This window comes from Salmo salar, chromosome 03 (assembly GCF_965601325.2).
Source record: "Salmo salar chromosome 03, fSalSal1, whole genome shotgun sequence".
Lineage (NCBI taxonomy): Eukaryota > Metazoa > Chordata > Actinopteri > Salmoniformes > Salmonidae > Salmo > Salmo salar.
The window spans coordinates 24,296,310-24,321,550 of NC_138293.1; the positions used below are offsets into that span (position 1 = coordinate 24,296,310).

General features: G+C 40.3%; 1 protein-coding gene across 1 annotated transcript in view; it reads right to left on the reverse strand.

Moving 5' to 3' along the window:
• brinp2 (BMP/retinoic acid inducible neural specific 2) overlaps positions 1-25,241 on the reverse strand; it is a 122,663-nt gene that overhangs the window by 35,450 nt on the left and 61,972 nt on the right. Inside the window, exons 5-6 of the mRNA XM_014190641.3 lie at positions 22,613-22,718; positions 6,833-7,069 (exon numbers count right to left, since the gene is read on the reverse strand). Of these exons, the coding sequence (XP_014046116.1) occupies positions 6,833-7,069; positions 22,613-22,718 (343 nt within the window). The remainder of the gene's footprint in view (positions 1-6,832; positions 7,070-22,612; positions 22,719-25,241) is intronic.

Sequence of the window (25,241 nt, forward strand, 5' to 3'; positions counted from 1 at the left end):
AGCAAGGATATGCATATTCTTGGTACCATTTGAAAGGAAACACTTTGAAATTTGTGGATATGTGAAAGGAATGTAGAGGAATATAACACAATAGATTTGGTAAAAGATAATACAAAGAAAAAAACAACTGTTCTTTTGTATTTTTTTTTACCGTCATCTTTGAAATGCAAGAGAATGGCCATAATGTATTATTCCAGCCCAGCTGCAATTTAGATTTTGGCCACTAGATGGCAGCAGTGCATGTGCAAAGTTTTAGACTGATCAAATGAACCATTGCATTTCTCAATATGCATTCTCATATGCATTGCATTTCTCATTGCATTCCCAAATATGCCTAATTTGTTTATTAATAACTTATCATGTTCAAAACTGTGCACTCTCCTCAAACAACAGCATGGTATTCTTTCACTGTAATAGCTACTGTAAATTGGACAGCGCAGTTAGATTAACAAGAATTTAAGCTTTCTGCCAATATCAGATATGTCTATGTCCTGGGAAATGTTCTTGTTACTTACCACCTCATGCTAATTGCATTAGCCTACGTTAGCTCAACCGTCCCATGGAAGGGACACCAATCCCAAAGAAGTTGCAATAACAGTTTATACTAAAGGCCTATTATTACCAGACTCCCAAGCCATCTAGTTTTCTGACAATGGAAACAGATTCATGACTGGAGTAAATATAATTCTAGTCAGGCTTTGCCTTGGCTGGCCTAGTCCTCTGGAGCTAGCCATTTCATCTGCTCAAAAGAGATATGGGTCTTTCTATAAATAATGGGGCCAATGTGTAACATTGGGATAACATTTTTAAATTGGATTGAAACAAAAATAAAACGGATTTTCATTCAGTTCCACATGTGCACTTAGAGGAATAAAAGTGAATATATGCAACTCTCCCATAACCCCACCTATAACAATATAGGCTTAGGACTATACATCCTTTCAGCAGGATTCATACAGACATTGGCAAGTCAAATTCAAGGACTTTCAGGGACTTTTTCAAGCACTTAATTATAATTTTCATGTACCTCAAAATCATCAAAATCAAGTGTCCAAAAATTTGACAACCACTTTAAGAAAAATGCTTTTTTTAGACCTTACTTGATATTGAAATTACTATTACATTAAAAATATTTGAGAATAATGTGGACATTGCCTGACTAAATAGATTGGATGCATGCACAGCAATTTTTCTGGAGCCTATGTGGCCGAAATTGGCACACATAATAAAGCCATGATTAGCGGTAGCATTAATCTCACCTTTGAATCTCATCATCGCTGTTTTTATAATGAGAAAGTGACCAAAAACCAGGTTCCATTTTTTAGGAAAGGATTTCTGTGGAAAGTCAAGTTGAAGCAAACATTAAGATGTTGTCGTCCTCATAATAACCACACATGGTTTTACCGCAAAAGAGTAGCACAACACCCATCAATTGAAGTGGCAGTAGAACTGCATAAGTATTGCTCTCCACTTTCTGGACTCTCACAAAAACAGATCAAAAATCAAATCCTGGATAATTGCAAGGGAGCAGGAGAACTTACACAATAATTACAAGGACTTTTCGAGAACCAAATTTCGAGAAGGAAATTTCAGATTTTCAAGGTAGGCCTATTCCAGTACTTGAATTTCTGGGCTCCAAATTCAAGTTCACGTAAGCTACTTCAAGCCCATTGTATTGTTTAAAATTGCAGGTGTAACATCGAAAACAAAATGTATCTGTGATGTTATTTCATTACCAGATCATATTGTGAATAGTAAAATATAATTTTTTTGTAATTTATTTGTTATTCAGAATAATTAATAGGAATAGCATTGGGTGCTGTGCAAAAGTCTATTTACACAATTGCACACAGTAACTAATCAGCTGGACACCAAATTGCGCATCCGACAAGTATTATGCATAATTAGTGAAGAACCATGTTAACGAGATTATCAATTTAGGTTTTACAGTAAGTATCAAGGTAAGGTGACTTTCGGTTATAAGCATCTGATTTTGCAATCACATTTACTATCTTGGATTTGTGTGCCCATGAAAACTGTTTCCACCAAATAACATATAGAGACACAAAATGTTACAGAGTTACACTGCATTTCTGATATCTCTATACAAAAAACTGTCCCACAGCAGGATCCAGGCTTCTTACATTGTTCAAGTTCAATGTCTAATTTAACTGATTAATACTTAATATGCGACCAAACGGCTCGACTCGGTCTTATGTAGCAAAATTTGAAATGGTGTTTCTTACATTGGATAAAAGTAGAGACTCAGAGCTAGAAAATGGTGTATCATACACTACAGTTGAGGAACAATGGGAAAGTAATTTTGCTTTGAAAGTTGATAAACTTGTAACCTCACTTTTGAGAAAATGGCCTTTAAATATTTTGGTACACCTACTGAGAGCTCTTCTTTGTCTACACCCATTCAGCATCATTCACACCATCTTAAACTTTAGCCTCACCGATCTCTTAAACAGTTAATCCGAGCGTTATGTCCTAACAACAGCAGTCAAGCACCCAAGCTAACTGGCTAAAGATGGCTAGCTTGCTAGCTACTTCCAGACAAAAATAAGAGAACATCTCACTGACCATTTTACTCGCCCTAGCGGAGCTGGTTATGGTGTTTTTATGTTATCCAGAGCGTTGGGGACTGCAACTGTGCTGCTGGCAACAACTTAATTAAGCTTTTTTGCCAAAGTTTACTGACACCGGCCATATTCAGCAGGTGTTGAGCGTTCTTAAATTCATCAGTTATTCTGCGCTCTTGCACACTCAAACGAGAGTACTCTGAAATCAGAGTAATTAACCAGAGCGAATTTACCAGCTACGTCTATCAACAGTTGTCGCAGTGACATCATTAACATTGTATTGAAATGGTTACTTGCATAGTGGAGTCACTTGTTAAAGCTACTTCCAGACACAAATAAGAGAACAGCTGACTGACCATTTTACTCGCCCTAGCAGAGCTCGTTAGGCTGTTTTTATGTTATCCAGAGCATTGGTGACTGCAACTGTAATGCTTTCAACAATTTAATTACACTTTTTAACTAGCAAAGAAAATGGCTCTGAGATATGAATAATATTACTACAGAGATAGCTAGTGAGCCAGCCAGCTAACGTTAGCTAGCTAGCTAACAGTAGGGCTGGGCAGTATACCATATTTTACTATATACCGATATTGATACACGGACTGGTTTGGGTTTTTACTTTACCTTCTATAACGTTATTTTAATGTTTGGTTTGTTAAATGTGATACGCCGTGTGTAACGTCCATTTTTATAATTTACTCCGCTACTTGAGTCATCCCTCTCCGCTCTCTCTCTTTCCATGCTGCTTTCCACATAGACCTAGTCCCACCCCCTGTCACTCAAGGAGCGCATTTGCTGTTACTTGACCACGAGACACTTTCGTTCAGTCTGCATGGTCAATGCAGAACATGCAACAATGTTGATGACAATGTTTGATCTTAATATAAATCCACAAGCATTCTATAATTACAATATTAGTTTGTGTATCTTACATCTGCAAACAGCTAGTTTATATTTTCTTAGCAAGTTAAGCTAAATCGTGTTAGCCACTAATGCTAATCGCTAGTTATCTGGCTGGCTAGCTAACTAGCTAATAAAAGTATTGAGTCAGTGTCACGTCCTGACCAGTAAAGGGGTCATTTGTAATTGTAGTATGGTCAGGGCGTGGCAGGGAGTGTTTGTTTTGTGTGTTTTGGGGTTTTTTGGTTCTAGGGGATTTTGGTTCTAATTTTCTATTTCTATGTTTCTTTTTCTATGTGTGGCCAAGTAAGGCTTCCTATCAGAGGCAGGTGTCTTTCGTTGTCTCTGATTGGAAGCCATACTTAGGCAGCCTGTTTTTCCTGTGTTTTTGTGGGTGGTTGTTTCCTGTATAGCCTGTGTGCCTTACGGAACTGTTTCGTCGTTTTGTTTATTTTGTTTGAGTGTTCTCTTTAAAATAAAGTAAGAAGATGAGCACTATACCCGCTGCGCTTTGTTACGACGCATATGACAGTCAGAGCAAACGTAGCTAGCTAATATAGCCTGATACCAGTGCTGGTGGAGGCCTAAATCAGCATGTTGTTTGTGCAACCGTATCTTCTAAATCAAAGAGGATTAGGCGAAGCATGAATATGTTGGCTATATGAATAAAGATTTAATGTAGCCCAAGATTATAGGGTCCCCTAGGAAACACTTAACATCACTTTGGTTCCTACCCTGTCATAATAACTTGTCCATGGCATTTTATTCGTTGTCATGTCAAACAACACTGTATTCAAAGTGCCCACTATTATTTATATTCTAACTATATAATTATAATAAACATTCTATTTCCACGATTCCAAAAGTGACCTAAATCACAATTGCAACATTTGGTTAAAAATAAGGCCTAGTATTTTTTCCCATATCGTGGCAGTGTGGAAATTATTTCAAATGAGTGCAGGAAATGCAGAAATTGATGGAAATGCAGGAAATTATTTTAGGTTGAAGTTGAATTGAACAGTATAAAACAATCCCAATGAAGAAAGACGCATTGAAATAATTTAGAATATATGTGTTGCCACCCTAGGGTCATGCACTACTCATAAAGCAAATGTAGAACTTTTATTAATCAAAAACATAAAATACCGCCAAATACCATCATACCGTCAAAAATTTGAAAAATACCATATGATATGATATTTTGGCCATATCGCCCAGCCCTATCTAAAAGTACTCTTTAACTTGAAATGAAAATGACTTTCTGACAAAATTTCAAAAGTTTAATATCTGAAAATGTAGCTAGCTAGACTATCTTACATGGATGTATGCAGATGCCATGGTTGCCCTTAGTTTCAAGACTTAACCGGAGACAGGTGTTTTCTCCATCTCCTTATCTATCATACTCTAATTACACTGATTTCAAAACTCGGTCCTCCAGAAAATGAAGAGCAACACTTATACAGTTCTACTATGCAGGACTAGACAGGATTACCTACTGTACACATACTGACCAGCTCAAATAGACAGAAGTGTGCTACATGGCAGACCAATCCGAACTCATCTCTGGGCAGGTCCAACCCACTCATTATCATTACCAATCATGGCTAGCAGGAAGGTTGTTGTCTTTTTCTGTGGCTAAACCAACTAGGGTCATAATTTAACCATTTTATTCGTATTTATAGACGGCATTAAGTTTGTTATTAAGGCACATGAAAGTTCAAATGTTCCAGAAGGCATTTCTGTCAAGAAACATTCAAATGGCTCTCCTGTGAAGTAGTGACACGCGACATACATATATGATATAACGACAACTTACACAGCCATAAATACAAGGACAGAAAAGTCATGTTTCATGTCACATGATTTTGGACAAATCCATCAAGACACCAACCATGATAAAGGGTTAAACATAGGTTTTAAACCAACTCATGAATTTTATTGAATGTAGCCATTATCGTCCCTTATATCTTAATGTAATGACATTAACATTTTTTGCAGATTATTGTCAATGACATCTGTAACAAGTTGTCCAGTGTAGGAAATCCTCACTGGTACGCTAGTTTATAGAAAGACCCACATGCATTTTGATGAGTGAAGGCCTATAGTTAAAGATATTTGGGGGTGCTTTCATTAAAGCCCCATCGTGGGACAGAAGAGGCTTTGGAGACGGAGACAGGATTTATCTCTCTGTTTGGATCATTCCTTGGCTGGGCGAAATACTTGATGTGCCAGCACTTCCCACATATTTCAAGTTTTTCCTCGCCACATTATTTATCAACTAATCTCACTAGAACTGCTGCAGCTCAACCTTGCATGCAGACTCTAAGCAGACTCTAACCAGCAGCACTGAGCCTTGGATGCTTTGCTCTCTGTGGTAAGTGGAGAGCCATGAAAAGACAAACACTCTGCCCCATTAAAAATGCTTAATGCTTAGATCACTTCCTCCCTCTGTATTGTACATCATACATTTTTCAGCTTGGGTTAAGGTGTTTGAGTGTGTGTGTGTGTGTGTGTGTGTGTGTGTGCATATGCCTTTTATGATATTTTTTGCCCATATTTTGACACTCAACCATCTAAAAGAATGAAAGGGGCTATGTGCTCATTTTCATGACAAATTGCTTAAGTTAGGCTTCAGACAAAACAATGTCAGCAGAACAAGAATATGCTGCAATTATGAGGAACTTATTCCTCCTTTTCAGTAGCCTGTCAACAACGCAGCATCTTATAACAATTTAATGCGAGAGGTGCTCTGATATTGCTAAGTCAGGTATTGTCAAAATGATGTTCAGGGAATTAAGGGAGCATGCCTGTGCTTTCAAAACATCACTCAGTATGCACTTTCTATATCATACAGAATCCAACAGATGGAGAGAAGCCCTCTCGCAGATAGACATTAGAGAAAACATTGCAATGGGGAACACTACCTGCCTCCAATGTCAAGCTACACTTGTTTTTCTTCTTCTGTTTTTCTTTTTTACATTTAAGTCCTATTGAGACCAATGTCTCTTTTTCAAGGGAGCCCTGCATATTCACAAGTTACAAATACAACATAATACAAATATACAAGATTACAAACACACTCAAGAGAAACAATCACATTTTTCAGTAAAGTTGTCCCCAATCAATAACTTGAACTGCCTGAGAGGCACCAGTACCAGTACATCTAGTTGTACATATTCACGGCATTAGCTAGCTGTTTGTTGATATTGAGCAAAATGGTTGTAGCCATTTGGGTTGGTTCGTTTTTTTTATTGATATTTTATAGTACACCTGTGTCCTGCTCCTCCCAATAGCTTTCAAATGCAGCTTGATGGAAATGAATAACAAATAACAAACAAATAGCCCACCTGATTCCATAAATTCAGTGTTGAAGTTGGTCCAGGATTCCTTGCTTTTGTGCAGATTTTCCTCCATGACTTTGATATCAGCCAAGGGGCAGTTACAATCAGGGAACTTGGCAGAGCAGCGGCACCAGCAGTCATTGTTACGACACAAAAGCTCCCCCTCAGAGTTGCATGCCACGTAGCTGAGAGCAGCCTCCACAAAACGGTTCCGGAGGAATTCTGGAAGGACATCCTGTAAACCTGAGTACAGAGGAGAATATTATAGAATCTTGTCATTTATGCAATATTATATTTTAGTGACATGAAGTTATATATGTCACGTTTATCCCTCAAAGAGCCTCCATAGCGAGAGCATAAGACTAAAAATGAGATGGGAATGACTGTAATTGGGTTAGTTTAGCCACAGCAAGACAAGGGAACCTGGTTGCTAGTAATTGGGCATTAGAGATTATGGCAGAGACTGCAAAACAAAATCCAGAGTGTATATAATCAAGGTTATGGAACTATGCACTTACGATACTACAGTACTTAGGAAATAGGGTACTATTTGAGACGCAACCAACATTTTGATGGAACAGTTCTATAAAACAATGCCACCCATCAGAACATGCCTCCCCTATGGCTCTACACCTGCACAAATCTCCTACAATTGTTATAGATGCACCTAAAATAGGTTATTGTAATGTGGATAAGGACACCATAAAATCACAAGCAATTTGAAAACCCATTATATTTTTGTAGTGTTTAAAATATACATGATCAATACATATTCATATTATTGCAGCGAGTTCAATAATATGCATTCAATTGTGTGCTTTTTTTTCTCTCAAAATGTTTTTGTTTAGTCAGAAGCTGTAGGTGTTTGGAATCTAATGATCATGTTATCCTTTGACAAAGGCTTCCTGTCAGTTGCACCACTTTGGACATTTTTCAAGAGCGGGAGTCAATCCGTATGCCTTATTATGAATATTTATGTGTGTTCCTTGGTATTTACTTTCTGGATTGTGGAGAGCAGACACAATTAGTCACAGTCTTCATTCCCTGCCTTGGCGGCTGTCAGGTTCTGTGAGCCAATAGGAGAGCTAGCTGGCAGAGATGGCTTTAATTTGGGAGACAGCTAAATAACAGACTGCTCCCCAGACCCTCCATCTCTGCCTCTTTTTGGAGACAGTGCAACTAGTACTTTTCTTTGGAATTGCGAGCTTCAGTTGTCAAGAACAACACTTTCCCATATATTATTTATCTTCCTGTGCTAATGTCTGATCTCTTGTGGGGACTTCAGAGACTTTTTTTGCAAAATAAACTTCTACACATTAGAAGAATATAATGTACATGTGCACGCACACACACACCAAGACACACACGCCAAGACACACACACACACACACACACACACACACACACACACACACACACACACACACACACACACACACACACACACACACACACACACACACACACACACACACACACACACACACACACACGCCAAGACACACACACCAAGACACACACACACTCTCTCTATTTAAAAAAAGAGCTCATATAATGTTACAGATTTCCAACCACCTCTCAGTAGTTACCGGGTCTCTGTCAGCAGGGAGCTTCCTTCAGGAGACGGCGGTATTAAGTGGGTTGACAATTTAAATGTCAAACCTGAAGAAGGCGCTAGAAATTGGCACAAGCTGTGTTTATAATTGGTGATGGCTGAAAGAAAATAATGCTCAGGGCTCATTCCTCTCCTCACACTGTACTTTGTGCTGTTTTCACCTTTGACTTGTGGTGACATTCCTGTCGTGGGTGTTCGAAGCAAATTAGTGTTCGCTGAAATGCTTGTCTGCAGCCTGCTTTTAAAGAATTGGAAAATATAACATTTATTAGACTGGCATTAACCTCTGCCATTTAATATTATTATAGACCACATGGACTTTGAGTTGCAAATAATAATAGATGTACTAAAATGGGATTAACTGTTCTTGTTTGTTTTCTAGTAACCCTACTACAATGTTTATCTACTTCAACTTCACACGTAGGCCTATTTGAATAGGGTTATTATCCTAAAGGATTTTACTAGTGCTGGTCAATGCAAATAGTCTGGGTAGCCATTTGATTAGATGTTCAGGAGTCTTATGGAATGGGGGTAGAAGCTGTTTAGAAGCCTCTTGGACCTAGACTTGGCGCTCCGGTACCGCTTGCCGTGCGGTAGCAGAGAGAACAGTCTATGACTAGGGTGGCTGGAGTCTTTGACAATTTTTAGGGCCTTCCTCTGACACCGCCTGGTATAGAGGTCCTGGATGGCAGGAAGCTTGGTGATGTACTGGGCCGTACGCACTACCCTCTGTAGTGCCTTGCAGTCGGAGGCCAAGCAGTTGCCATACCAGGCAGTGATGCAACCCGTCAGGATGCTCTCAATGGTGTAGCTGTAAAACCTTTTGAGGATCTGAGGACCCATGCCAAATCTTTTCAGTCTCCTGAGGGGGAATAGGTTTTGTCATGCCCTCTTCACGACTGTCTTGGTGTGCTTGAACCATGTGAGTTTGTTGGTGATGTGCAATCCAAGGAACTTGAAGCTCTCAACCTGCTCCACTTGCGCCCCGTCGATGAGAATGGGGGTGTGCTTTTCCTGTGCTTTTCCCGTGTTGAGGATCAGCGTGGCGGATGTGTTGTTATCGACCCTTCCCACCTGGGAGCGGCCTGTCAGGAAGTCCAGGATCCAGTTGCAGAGGGAGGTGTTTAGTCCCAGGGTAATTAGCTTAGTGATGGGCTTTGAGGGCACTATGGTGTTGAACGCTGCGCTGTAGTCAATGAATAGCATTCTCACATAGGTGTACCTTTAGTCCAGGTGTGAAAGGGCAGTCTGGATTGCAATAGAAATTGCATCATCTGTGGTTATATTGACCAATATCCAGTGTTTTTGGTATTTTTAATTAGCTGAAAATTACTGGATTGTAAATTTTTTTATTCATAATAGTTTCTCTTCATTATATTTTCTATCAATAGAACATTAAGCCACAGATAACTTTATTGTGTGATATTCTACTACTCTCAGTCTCCACCTAACCCAAGCTTTACCCAGGTTTCCGTTTTGACCTATCAGATGTTCGTAATGGCTGCTCAGTGAAACGACCTGTCCTGATTTGTCATAGACGCTTGCTAAAAAACTGTAATGAGCAAGCCTTCCTTCATGAACTGGCCTCTGTAAAATGGTATAGAATCAGCTTGATTCCCTCTGTCAAAAACGCTTGGACCTTCTTTTTTTTTATATTTTCAGTGGTATTGTTAACAAACACACCCCCATAAAGAAAATTAGAATTAAAAACAGGTTCAGTCCCTGGTTCGACCGTGAACTTGCAGAGTTACTCCACCTCAAGAATTGCATTTGGCTGACAAGCTCTCATTCAGGCAAATGAGAAATAAGTGCACTCAGACTATCCGGAAGGCCAAAGTTAGTTACTTTAAGGAGCAGTTCTCTCTCTGTGGGTTTAACCCCAAGAAGTTCTAGAAAACGGTTAAAGACCTGGAGAATAAACCATCCTCCTCACAGCTGCCCATGTCCCTTAAAATTGATGATGTGGTTGTTACTGACAAGAAGCACATGGCTGAGCTCTTTAATCACCACTTCATTAAGTCAGGATTCCTATTTGACTCAGCCATGCCTCCTTGCCCGTCCAACATTTCTTCATCTCCCACCCCTTTTAATGCGACTATCCCCGATGCTTCTTCCTCATTTCCCCCTGCCCCGCTACAAAGTTTCTCCCTGCAGGCAGTCACTGAGTCCAGGTGCTAGAGGAGCTCCTGAAACTTGACCCCCAAAAAACATCTGGGTCAGATGGTTTAGACCCTTTCTTCTTTTTAAGGTTGCTGCCACAATCATCACCAAGTCTATCTCCAAACTTTTTAACCTCTCTCTCCTTTCTGGGGAGGTTCCCATTGCTTGGAAGGCAGCCATGGTTCATCCTTTATTTAAAGGGAGAGATCAAGCTGATCCCTACTGTTATAGGCCTATTTTTATTTTGCCCTGTTTATCAAAAGTGTTGGAAGAACTTGTCAATAACCAACTGACTGGCTTTCTTGATGTCTAAAGTATTCTCTCTTTCATGGCCCTTACAAAAAATGTAGAACTAAGAACAGATATAGCCCTTGGTTCACTCCAGACCTGACTGCCCTTGACCAGCACAAACACATCCTGTGGCGGACTGCAATAGCATTGAATAGTCCCCGCGATATGCAACTGTTCAGGGAAGTCAGGAACCAATACACGCAGTCAGTCAGGAAAGCAAATGCTAGCTTTTTCAAACAGAAATTTGCATCCTGTAGCTCTAACTCCAAAAAGTTTTGGGACACTGTAAAGTCCATGGAGAACAAGAGCACCTCCTCCCAGCTGCCCACTGCTCTGAGGCTAGGTAACACGGTCACCACCGATAAATCCCTAATAATCTAACATTTCAATAAGCATTTCTCTACGGCTGGCCAAGCTTTCCTCCTGGCTACCCCAGCCCCGGCCAACAGCTCCGCCCCCCCCCCCCGGCAGCTACTTGCCCGAGCCTCCGCAGCTTCTCCTTCACCCAAATCCAGATTGCAGATGTTCTGAAAGAGCTGCAAAACCTGGACCAGTACAAATCAGCTGGGCTAGACAATCTGGACCCTCTATTTCTAAAACTATCTGCCGCCATTGTTGCAACCCCTATTACCAGTCTGTTCAACCTCTCTTTCGTATTGTCCGAGATCTCTAAAGATTGGAAAGCTGCCGCGGTCATTCCCCTCTTCAAAAGGGGTGACACTCTAGACCCAAACTGTTATAGACCTATATCCATCCTGCCCTGCCTCTCTAAAGTCTTCGAAAGCCAAGTTAATAAACAGATCACTGACCATTTCGAATCCCACCGTACCTTCTCCGCTGTGCAATCCGGTTTCCGAGCTGGTCACGGGTGCACCTTGCACCTTGTATATAGACTTTCTTTTTTTCTATTGTGTAATTGACTGTACACTTGTTTATTCCATGTGTAACTCTGTGTTGTTGTTTGTGTCGCACTGCTTTGCTATATCTTGGCCAGGTCGCAGTTGTAAATGAGAACTTGTTCTCAACTAGCTTACCTGGTTAAATAAAGGTGAAATACATTTTTTTAATAAAATATGCAATCTGGTTTCTGCTCAGGTTATGGATGTGTAATGCAACCTTAACCTGTTTGGGATAGGGGGCAGTATTTTCACGGCCGGATAAAAAAACGTACCTGATTTAATCTGGTTACTACTCCTGCCCAGAAACTAGAATATCCATATAATTAGTGGATTTGGATAGAAAATACTCAAAAGTTTCTAAAACTGTTTAAATGGTGTCTGTGAGTATAACAGAACTCATATGGCAGGCCAAAACCTGAGAAGATTCCATACAGGAAGTGCCCTGTCTGACAATTTGTCATCCTTCTGTAGCATCTCTATCGAAAATACAGCATCTGTGCTGTAACGTGACATTTTCTAAGGCTTCCATTGGCTCTCAGAAGGCACCAGAAAGTGTAATGGGGTGTCTGCAGTCTCTGGGCTGCATTTTTTTCTTTCAGCCTTTGAATGAATACAACGTCGCCCGGTTGGAATATTATCGCTATTTTACGAGAGAAATAGCATAAAAATTGATTTTAAACAGCGTTTGACATGCTTCTAAGTACGGTAATGGAATATTTTGACATTTTTTGTCACAAAATGCGCTCGCGTGTCACCCTTCGGATTGTGACCTGAACGCACGAACAAAACGGAGCTATTTGAATATAACTATCGATTATTTGGAACCAAAACAACTGGGAGTGCATTCTGACGAAGAACAGCAAAGGTAATCCAATTTTTCTTATAGTAAATCTGAGTTTGGTGAGGGCCAAACTTGGTGGGTGTCAAATTAGCTAGCCATGATGGCCGGGCTATGTACTCAGAATATTGCAAAATGTGCTTTCGCCGAAAAGCTATTTTAAAATCTGACACCGCGATTGCATAAAGGAGTTCTGTATCTATAATTCTTAAAATAATTGTTATGCTTTTTGTGAACGTTAATCATGAGTAATTTACTAAATTCACCGGAAGTTTGCGGTGGGTATGCTAGTTCTGAACATCACATGCTAATGTAAAAAGCTGGTTTTTGATATAAATATGAACTTGATTGAACAAAACATGCATGTATTGTATAACATAATGTCCTAGGAGTGTCATCTGATGAAGATCATCAAAGGTTAGTGCTGCATTTAGCTGTGGTTTTGGTTTTTGTGACATATATGTTTGCATTGAAAATGGCTGTGTGATTATTTTTGGCAGGGTACTCTCCTGACATAATCTAATGTTTTGCTTTCGCTGTAAAGCCTTTTTGAAATCGGACAATGTGGTTAGATTAACGAGAGTCTTGTCTTTAAAATGGTGTAAAATAGTTGATTGTTTGAGAAAATTGAATTGTGGTATTTTAGTTGGTTTTGTATTTCGCGCCGTGCAATGCCATTGGCTGTTGGCTAGGGGTTCCGCAGGCGGAACCTGTCCTTAACAGGTTAAAGGTCCTCAATGATGTCACCATTGCCCTTGATTCTAAGCGATGTTGTGCTGCTATTTTTATTGACTTTGCCAAAGCTTTTGACACCGTAGACCATTCCATTCTTGTGGGCCGGCTAAGGAACATTGATGTCTCTGAGGGGTCTTTGGCCTGGTTTGCTAACTACCTCTCTCCAAGAGTGCAATGTATAAATTCAGAAAATCTGCTGTCTCAGCCACTGCCTGTCACCAAGGGAGTACCCCAAGGCCCAATCCTAGGCCCTACGCTCTTCTCAATTTACATCAACAACATAGCTCAGGCAGTAGGAAGCTCTCTCATCCATTTATATGCAGATGATACAGTCTTATACTCAGCTGGCCCCTCCCCGGATTTTGAGTTAAATACTCTACAACAAAGCTTTCTTAACCTGTTATGGCTAGGGGGCAGCATTGACACGGCTGGATAAAAAACATACCCGATTTAATCTGGTTACCACTCCTACCCAGTAACTAGAATATGCATATACTTATTACATATGGATAGAAACCACCCTAAATTTTCTAAAACTGTTGGAATGGTGTCTGTGAGTATAACAGAACTCAAATGGCAGGTCAAAACCTGAGAGATTCCTTTACAGGAAGTGGCCTGTCTGACCATTTGTTGAACTTCTTTTCCATCTCTATCATTTACTAAGGATCTCTGCTCTAACGTGACACTTCCCACGTCGTCCATAGGCGCTCAGAGCCCGGGAAAAAACAGAATGTCGTCATTCCAGCCCCAGGCTGAAACACATTATCGCCTTTCTCAAGTGGCCGATCAAGGGACACTGGCTTATGCGCGTGACCCCGACCGCCCCCGCCTTTGGGATTTTTTCCTCTGTTTGCCGAAAAGGAGATTCCCTGTCGGAATATTATCGCTTTTCTACGAGAAAAATGTCGTAAAAATTGATTTTAAACAGCGGTTGACATGCTTCGAAGTACGGTAATGGAATACTTAGAATTTTATTGTCACGAATTGCGCCATGCGCGTGACACTTCTTTACTATTTCGGATAGTGTCTGGAACGCACGAACAAAACGTCGCTATTCGGATATAACGATGGATTATTTTGGACCAAACCAACATTTGTTATTGAAGTAGCAGTCCTGGGTGTGTATTCTGACGAAGACAACAAAAGGTAATGAAACTTTTATAATAGTAAATATGATTATGGTGAGTGCTAAACTTGCCGGGTGTCTAAATAGCGAGCCCGTGATGCCTGGGCTATGTACTTAGAATATTGCAAAATGTGCTTTCACCAAAAAGCTATTTTAAAATCGGACATATCGAGTGCATAGAGGAGGTCTGTATCTATAATTCTTAAAATAATTGTTATGCTTTTTGTGAACGTTTATCGTGAGTAATTTAGTAAAATGTTAGCGAATTCCCCGGAAGTTTGCGGGGGGTATGCTAGTTCTGAACGTCACATGCTAATGTAAAAAGCTGGTTTTTGATATAAATATGAACTTGATTGAACAAAACATGCATGTATTGTATAACATAATGTCCTAGGGTTGTCATCTGATGAAGATCATCAAAGGTGAGTGCTGCATTTAGCTGTCTTCTGGGTTTTGGTGACATTATATGCTGGCTTGAAAAATGGGTGTCTGATTATTTCTGGCTTGGTACTCTGCTGACATAATCTAATGTTTTGCTTTCGTTGTAAAGCCTTTTTGAAATCGGACAGTGTGGTTAGATTAACGAGAGTCTTGTCTTTAAATGGCTGTAAAATAGTCATATGTTTGAGAAATTGAAGTAATAGGATTTTTAAGGTTTTGAAAATCGCGCCACAGGATAGCAGTGGCTGTTACGTAGGTGGGACGAATTCGTCCCGCCTAGCCTAGAGAGGTTAAGTGTCCAACAAGCTTTCTCTACCCTTAATCTTGTTCTGAACACCTCCAAAACAAAGGTCACGTGGTTTGGTGAGAAGAATGCCCCTCTCCCCACAGGTGTGATTACTACAGTGAGGGAAAAAAGTATTTGATCCCCTGCTGATTTTGTACTTTTTCCCACTGACAAAGAAATGATCGGTCTATAATTTTAATGGTAGGTTTATTTGAACAGTGAGTCACAGAATAACAACAAAAAAAACAGAAAAACGCATGTAAAAAATGTTATAAATTGATTTGCATTTTAATGAGGGAAATAAGTATTTGACCCCCTCTCAATCAAAAAGATTTCTGGCTCCCAGGTGTCTTTTATACAGGTAACGAGCTGAGATTAAGAGCACACTCTTAAAGGGAGTGCTCCTAATCTCAGTTTGTTACCTGTATAAAAGACACCTGTCCACAGAAGCAATCAATCAACGAGATTCCAAACTCTCCACCATGGCCAAGACCAAAGAGCTCTCCAAGGATGTCAGGGACAAGATTGTAGACCTACACAAGGCTGGAATGGGCTACAAGACCATCACCAAGCAGCTTGGTGAGAAGGTGACAGCAGTTGGTGCGATTATTCGCAAATGGAAGAAACACAAAAGAACTGTCAATCTCCCTCGGCCTGGGACTCCATGCAAGATCTCACCTCGTGGAGTTGCAATGATCATGAGAATGGTGAGGAATCAGCCCAGAACTACACGGGAGGATCTTGTCAATGATCTCAAGGCAGCTGGGACCATAGTCACCAAGAAAACAATTGGTAACACACTACGCCGTGAAGGACTGAAATCCTGCAGCGCACGCAAGGTCCCCCTGCTCAAGAAAGCACATATACATGCCCGTCTGAAGTTTGCCAATGAACATCTAAATGATTCAGAGGACAACTGGGTGAAAGTGTTGTGGTCAGATGAGACCAAAATGGAGCTCTTTGGCATCAACTCAACTCGCTGTGTTTGTAGGAGGAGGAATGCTGCCTATGACCCCAAGAACACCATCCCCACCTTCAAACATGGAGGTGGAAACATTATGCTTTGGGGGTGTTTTTCTGCTAAGGGGACAGGACAATTTCACCGCATCAAAGGGACGATGGACGGGGACATGTACCGTCAAATCGTGGGTGAGAACCTCCTTCCCTCAGCCAGGGCATTGAAAATGGGTCGTGGATGGGTATTCCAGCATGACAATGACCCAAAACACACGGCCAAGGCAACAAAGGAGTGGCTCAAGAAGAAGCACATTAAGGTCCTGGAGTGGCCTAGCCAGTCTCCAGACCTTAATCCCAAAGAAAATCTGTGGAGGGAGCTGAAAGTTCGATTTGCTAAACGTCAGCCTCGAAACCTTAATGACTTGGAGAAGATCTGCAAAGAGGAGTGGGACAAAATCCCTCCTGAAATGTGTGCAAACCTGGTGGCCAACTACAAGAAACGTCTGACCTCTATGATTGCCAACAAGGGTTTTGCCACCAAGTACTAAGTCATGTTTTGCAGAGGGGTCAAATACTTATTTCCCTCATTAAAATGCAAATCATTTTATAACATTTTTGAAATGCGTATTTTTCTTTATTTTTTTAATTCTGTCTCTCACTGTTCAAATAAACCTACCATTAAAATTATAGACTGATCATTTCTTTGTCAGTGGGCAAATTTACAAAATCAGCAGGGGATCAAATACTGAGGGTTTAGTGCTTGAGGTCACCTCATACAAGTACATCATACAAGTACTTGGGAGTATTGGCTAGACAGTACACTGTCCTTCTCTCAGCACATATCAAAGCTGCAGGCTAAAGGTAAATCTAGACTTGGTTTCCTCTATCGTAATCGCTCCTCTTTCACCCCAGCCGCCAAACTAACCCTGATTCAGATGAGCATCCGACCCATGCTAGAATACGGAGACAAAATGTATAGATCAGCAGGTAAGGGTGCTCTCGAATGGCTTGATGTTTATTTACCATTCGGCCATCATATTTGCCACCAATGCTCCTTATAGGACACATCACTGCACCCTATACTCCTCTGTAAACTGGTCATCTCTGTATACCCGTTGCAAGACCCACTGGTTGATGCTTATTTATAAAACCCTCTTAGGCCTCACTCCCCCCTATCTGAGATATCTACTGCAGCCCTCATCCTCCACATACAACACCCGTTCTGCCAGTCACATTCTGTTAAAGGTCCCCAAAGCACACACATCCCTGGGTCGCTCGTCTTTTCAGTTTGCTGCAGCTAGCGACTGGAACGAGCTGCAACAAACACTCAAACTGGACAGTTTTATCTCAATCTCTCCATTCAAAGACTCAATCATAGACACTCTTATTAACAGTTGTGGCTGCTTTGTGTGATGTATTGTTGTCTCTACCTTCTTACCCTTTGTGCTGTTGTCTGTGCCCAATAATGTTTGTGCCATGTTTTGTGCTGCTACCATGTTGTGTTGCTACCATGTTGTTGTCATGTTGTGTAGCTACCATCCTGTGTTGTCATGTCTTGCTGCCTTGCCATGTTGTTGTCTTAGGTCTCTCTTTATGTAGTGTTGTGTTGTCTCTCTTGTCGTGATGTGTGTTTTGTCCTATACATTTCTGTTATTTTTTTTATATATTTTTTTTCTCAGCCCCCGTCCCCGCAGGAGGTCTTTTGCCTTTTCATAGGCCGTCATTGTAAATAAGAATTTGTTCTTAACTGACTTGCCTAGTTAAATAAAGTTTAAATAAATAAATAGATAAAAACATGTTCTTTAAACCATTCATTGTTGCTAGCTATCCCTGTGGTGTCCATGGGAATGCCAGCTTGGCTAGTGAGATGCTGTTCCTCCATCCTTGGACTGTGTCCTGGCCATCTGGGCTTCATTATGTCTGATCTTTGCCCAATCACCTATTGTCTAGCCTCTCCTTCTGGACCGGTGCAGCCATGATGGACCTGCTGGTTGGACTTGCTGGGAGCCAGGGCTCCTGAGGGCTTCTCCATGTTTTGGAAGCAGCACTCAAAGGCTGAATTCCAAATGGCACCCTATTCCCTATTGCCTTTTGGCCCTCTGGTTAAAAGTAGTGCACCGTGAATGGAATATACGGTACCATTTGGGACATCCCCAAATCTTTTCTTTTACCGCGTTAAAGCACTAGTCCAAAGTAGATGGATGAATCCATAACCAAAAAATCCCAAACACAAGGATTTAAAAAACCTTGCTTCACAGATATGATTTATGATCTGAGATTTGATCATGCAGGAGTCTGAATGAATTTCTTCAATAGTCTTGAGGAGTGAATGAGAGTTCACTGCTAGCTTTGAAGCACTGATCTACACTTATCTAAATCATAGGACATTGGTTGCATAGATCAGAGCTGGAAAGAACAATGAATAACACATTGGCAAAGGGGGAATACAAAGCCTTTGCCTGGAGAGTGTAATGTTTGCAATAAAGTTTATCCACCTAAATAATCACTTACATCCCGTTGAAGAGTTATGATCATTTGAAACTTAAATAATTTTCTCTTCTTGGAAAAAAAAGTATTTTTGTGGATTCCAAGTCATTTGTCTTACAGCATAAACACACTGTACCATAAAATGAGATGAAGTACAAGAAACATACTGAGTATATTATACACATAAAAATATAATGAATAGAAAGGACGTCTTCATTCAAGTCAATGACGGCATAATGGGTGGACTGGCAGCCATTTTGAGTGTACCCATGCCAGGAAGTAAAAGCTAGGATAAAAATATACAGGTTAAGATAAGAGGATTCTAATATCCCATAAGTCTTTGGGACCAGCTTCCGTATTCGTAATGACTGGGAGTGAATGGTAGCAGTTCACCATCAAAGTGAAAAATAAACAAAATCGTAGTGAATTTCAAATAACTACTCAGCGAACACATATTGTAGCATAACTGCTTTACTGTCATTCTATTCATTTATTTTAGATGTTTTGAACATAATCTACAGCCAGTTCATTACTGGATTTCCGGACCGTTGGTCATGTTTTCAATGCTAATCCTGTATAATCAGCAATAGTGCTGGTCCCACGAATTTGTTAATTTTTTCCGAACACTTCCTCATGGAATTATTAAGTTGTCTTAACCTTCCCATCTTCAACCTAGAGTAAAAGTAGTGGAGGGGCGTCGACTCCCGGTGTTGACTCATTATTTCTAGGTGTCAAACTCCTAAGATTCTGTATTTTTGCAACAGAGGAAACTATTTGCCGTAGTCTACTTCGAGAACACAAACTTTCGTATCTCTCACAGTAAAGAAAGTGCGAGCTAGCGAGGGAGAGAGAGAGAGATGGGATGGGATGTGCATAGCCAGGAAGTTAAGCAGGGAGGCAGACCGTTAGGCAGAGTGTACGAACCGTGCATCTGTAATCAAAAGATGTAGGCTATAGGCTATCTTAATGCTGTATTTGTCAATTTCTTGGCTTGCGATGTCTAACGGAAGTTCAGTAGTCTAAAGTAGGGGCTACCAATGAGTAGGTTGAGCTATTTCTACATGCAACAGACCGAAGACCAAACACATACTAGCGTCTTTCATAGCAAAGAGAAAGAGGAGCAGGCGAGCCAGCGAGGGCAACCGCTATGCTTGGTAATCTGTATCTAGTAATATCTTGTCTAGCAATGCCTCGTAAATTCCCCAAAAGTATATTAACGTATATATTAGGCTATCAATTAGTATGGTTAAGCTATTCTTCATAGTGCCAGTGAATTGAAGTTGAACATCGCCGAATGCATCAGTTTAAGGCCTAAATGTGCAATAAAAGGTATTGTGCCTATAGATTATTTTATGAAAAACTGGCTGACTGTTGGTGTCCTAGGTCAGGGCATTCCAACCCTGTTCTTGGAGAGCTACCTTCTCATAGGTTTCTGCTTCAATCCCAGTTGTAACTAACATGATTCAGTTCATCAACCAGGCAATGGAGGCTGCTGATTCAGACGCGGTAGATTAGGGTTGGAATGAAAACCTACAGGATGGTAGCTATCCATGAACAGGGTTGGAGAGCCTTGTCCTAGGCAATAGATCGCAAAGCATCCCAGCTAAACTTTTTGGAAATAGCAAGTTCACTTTCTCACCCATAAACAGAGTCAAGTTCAAATATGGTTCAGCGGCTCAAATCAGCAGGATGTTGGGGCATTATTATTAGGAAGGACGTCTACCATGGATCATTAAAATAATAATTATAATCACACTTCAGGAATGTTTACATTATAGGTAGACCTATACATTTGGCAGCCAAGCACGAGTTATCAGTGTAGCTAGCCTATTATCGTCTAAACATGATGTTGAGATATCTTCACACCTACAATTAAAACCTCCAGGCTTCCGTCATAAGAGTCAATTAAATTAGAAAAAAATGGGAATTACAGGGGGCAGTTTTGAAAAACGAATCCTGTGTGAATCATCCCCTGGAATAACGCACATGCTTGGATAATTACAAAACCAACATCTCTAGTAATTCCTGTACGAATAGGGCTACAACATGGGAAAGAATAGGCTTCTCAGCGTTGAGTGCGCCACATCATCCCATGGGATCAGTCAAGGCTGCACACAGCAGAAATATCACTGAAATATTCTAGTACTACACATCACCTTCTAAATTCAAACAAAAAGGCTTTTTATACGCTAAATTGGTGAGCAAATGGGCAGCATCATGCTCATGTCTGTCCTCTAGAACGCAAATGTAGTCTTTCTAGTAGGACTCTGCAATAATGAGGTGGTGTCTATGTGTGTGCGCATCCATTTCAGCGTGTTTTGGGAGTCGAGCAAGAGTCGACTCCTACGACTCCAACCACAGGAATCGGAGTCGACTCCACAAATCCTGGAGTTGTGCACCATTAAGGGCGAGTAAAATGGTCAAAGTGAGGTGTTCACTCATTTGTGTCTGGAAGTAACTAGCAAGCTATCCAACGTTAGCCAGTTAGCTTGGGTGCTTGAACCCTGTTGAGAGGTCAGAACGCAACCCTACTCCTCGGCCAGAGTATCCAGTGTGCGCTCTGAACGAAACACTCTTAATTTATGAAAGGACAATCTGATAACGCTCTGAATAACACTCTGACACTCCAGATTGAACTTACGAACACACCCTAAGTAAAAGCAGAACATGTACCATTAAATCTGTGCTGTGATTTTTTGAGTCAACTCAACGGACATTTCAAAAAATACGTTCAATTGCATGAGCCACATCATTTAGCATCATTTGAATGAACATTCTACCTTACCATGGCAATCCAGCATCAGTTGTTAGAACATTCCAAAATACCATGGAAATTACTGCATCTTATAAAACTGGTTGTTTGGATCCTGGGCGCTGAAAGCAGGGAGTTAGAGCACCACAATTCCCGCATTCCACGGGTAATGCCTGTATCAGTTCCATTAGATTTATCAATGCACATCCACTGTCCCATAGCCCAGCCAGTCAATTTATAAACTTAATGGAAAAAAGTGTCTAGACAATTATTTCTCCATTCTACTAGCCTAGCATTTGGTTTGGTACAGCAGGGTTAATATAAGCCTCGCTGTGTGCCTATCCGACCTGCACAACATGTTGCATTTTTTTTTTTGCGATCTCCTCCGTGCTCTGCATATGAACGTGACTGACAGCTTCTCTGATCCAGGTGAATTCATTTATCAGGATCATTATAATGGATATATCCAAAGAATTGGCAATAGAAACAACGGTAAAACAAATGAAAATGCACATGCTTTGCTGTCATTTCAGCTGCTTGATGTGATTGTGTGTTAGCTGTAGTTGGCTAACTACCTAGCAAAAGAGAAGTAATGTTAGCCTAGCTAGCCTCCATAACTATATTATTGACTCGACAATCAGCTAGCTGGTTGTTGCCTATTTATAAATAATTTATTAAAGTTCTTGTCTATCTGGAAATCATTGAACCTCTGTTAGCTAGCTACATGCCAATGATTTGTTGTCATGTAGTTCATTATATTAATGTGGAATTAATAGAATGAACAACTGGGTCAAAAACATAAGAATAAAATTAACGACCAGCCTCATTGGTTAGCAACTTCAGAACCTCAGAACTAACAACTGACTTTTGCCCGGACTATATTGTCTAGTGGAAGGATGTATAAAAACTAATTTACTCATTTTTGTAAAATGTCGTTAATCTTTTTTGTTATATATATGTTGGCAACCGTTTTATAAAAGCAATAAGGCCCTCGAACCCATGGATTATCATGTGATAACTCCCTCCTAAGGGCTGTTTCCCAGCCCTTGGCTTTGCCTCGAGCCAAAGAACAGCTCGTACCAGTCAAATTGCCAGGGTTAGAGCTTCCAAGACAGTTTTATTCATTCTATTTCTATGATTATACACAAATATAGTAGAACACAGTCCAACCATTTTGAGAAAGGAGTAAAATAGCTTACCTTTTAGATGTATTTTATTTTCAGGACTGTGTACCAAGACAGAGCTAACAGAATCAAGGCTGTCATAGTTACTGCATCCAAGTGGCCCAGTCCTAGTTTCTGTTACCTAGGAAACAAGGAGATATTTTAATGCCTTATTACTGGTGAATCATGCACCTGTTTGTTCCCATTTCTGGCAGTAAGTAAACAGTACGGGCGGTTTCTAACCGTACCAAAATACTTCTGCAATCATCTGAGACGATAGTCAGAGAACCATCATCTGCACTATTTTTCAGATGTCACATCTGTCAAAAAATGCTATCTTGCCAAAAGCCAGGAGAAATCAGAAAAAAAGAAATGATGCCCCTGCAACTCCTGTCACTGAAATATGAATGATATATGAATAATATACAGTAGTACGGAGCTCAAAAATTGAAAAGGCAACAGTGAAAAGGCAAGATCCTGTACATATAAGACTTTACAAAAAAAGGTTCCGAAAGGGTTCTTCAGCTGTACCCATAGGAGAACCCTTTTGGTTCCAGGTAGAACTCTTTGGTTTCCAGCTAGAACCCTTTTGGGTTTCATATAGAACCCTCTGTGGAAAGGGTTCTACATGGAACCCAAAAGTAATCATTTAAAGGGTTCTCCTATGGGGACAGCCGATGAACCCTTTTAGGTTCTAGATAGCATATTATTTTCTAAGAGTACAGTTAGTTATTGGATGAGAAGAATGTACAAGAACATGATAGTGAAAGATGTTGGTTTCTGAGTATAGGCTAATGATGGGAGAACTAGCAATAATACTAATGATATGCCTCTGGCTGAGCAATTTTGACCAGTAAATTATGTTTTACAAATGATGTGATGTCACTTTGTCCTCTTAAAATCTCACCCATCAATATAAACCTCCCTTGCAAATCTCCTTCCAAATCTCCCTTGCAGTTATGTAGGAGTAAGATTGTATTTATTGTCAAAGAAATGCTGCCAGTAAACTACAATAGATTAAATTAATATGGCATTTTACAAATTATTCATTATAAAATATTGTTTTTAAATCGACCCCTGTCAAACAATACCAAGTCAGTGCAACAATACATGCTTTGCATTGTGGACTATACTGCATTAGTTTTACTGTTGTGTCTGTGAAGGTGTCTGTGAATGTGTCTGTGAATATGTTTCAACTCCAGTTGTGTCAGTTGAATCTGTTTCAACTATAAGACTGCAATATATTCAGACTAAATTGAAGTACTTCATGGTCACCCTGCATTACCATAAGACAATATATGTAATTCCTCCTACAGAGGTTTCATTGCAACCACAAAGCCTAAAGGCACGTACACAGACAGGTCAAGCACATCCCACTCTCTCCTGGATGATTAGCTGAGTTGACAGAGCATTGAGGAGCAGTTGGCTCACATACTAGAGATGATAATTTTGCAAAAATGTAACCAGCAGCTTCTCGTCTTGAAGCACTGCAGGGCTGAAGTCTTCTTAATGTGAGTGTTAAACTGTCTATCCTTTCACATAGTTTTAAACACTGATTCCTGGTGCTTCATAATGTTATTTAGACGGTTCTGCTGTCTGCCAGTTAGCTTGGATACATATAACTAGTACAGCCCATTGTGAAACTTTCTGACAAACATGATGGTACCAGTACTCTGTAAAATGGTAACGGTAGCTCTATAGACTTTGACAAATAATCTTACATTACAAACAGAGCTATTGAAGTAGATTGAGTTAAATGCAGTTTAAAGTAGATCAAGCTGGTGCTTACATTATAGGACTGTTACTGGGATCATGTCATATTGCTATCATTATCGTTATATTTTGCTCTCGGTGTAATCTAAGCTCAAACATACTTGCAATATCCTGAGGACAACGGAGTGTCATAACAAATAATGACATTGTACTGTATGTGGTCATGATGACAGTGAAGTGTACCATAGGTCAAATGGGACATTTGTTCTCTAGAGGCAACCAGAGAACAACAGAGATCAAATGATATGTAGCTGTGCTGGTAAATACCCAGAAAGTATTTACTCTAAAATACTCTAACATATACTGTAGCCCATTTGTCAATTTAAGGTACAATATGAATGACTAGCTTACCAGGATGTTGTTTAAATAAGGGAAAGTCTGATCATTAAAAGCACAAAATACCCCACTTGAATCTAATAGGCAAATTGGAAAATCCCCCGTTGCAATGCATTACAGTATGGCACTTTCTGCTTGGTGTAAAATAACATCTGAAAAGCTTTTTAAGAGTCACAGCACAACATGTTGGGAAGCACTTGTCTAAAATCACGATCAAGTCTGAAATGTTCAGAATAAGTTATTTTATCCGAGATAAAAAGTTGGAACATCTTACAGACGTTATTTGAATAAATGTTGAAAGCCAACCCTGTCCACGCACTCACCTCCTGTCGTCATGATACACCACTACTCGATGCATGCAGATGAGAATACTGCCTTTTAAAGTGTGGTGTGTGTGTGTGTGGTGTGGTGTGTGTGTGTGTGTGTGTGTGTGTGTGTGTGTGTGTGTGTGTGTGTGTGTGTGGTGTGTGTGTGTGTGTGTGTGTGTGTGTGGAACTCAAATGTATGCTGAGTAATTGGCTGCTAAGCAACAAAACATTACCCATGCAACCTTTTT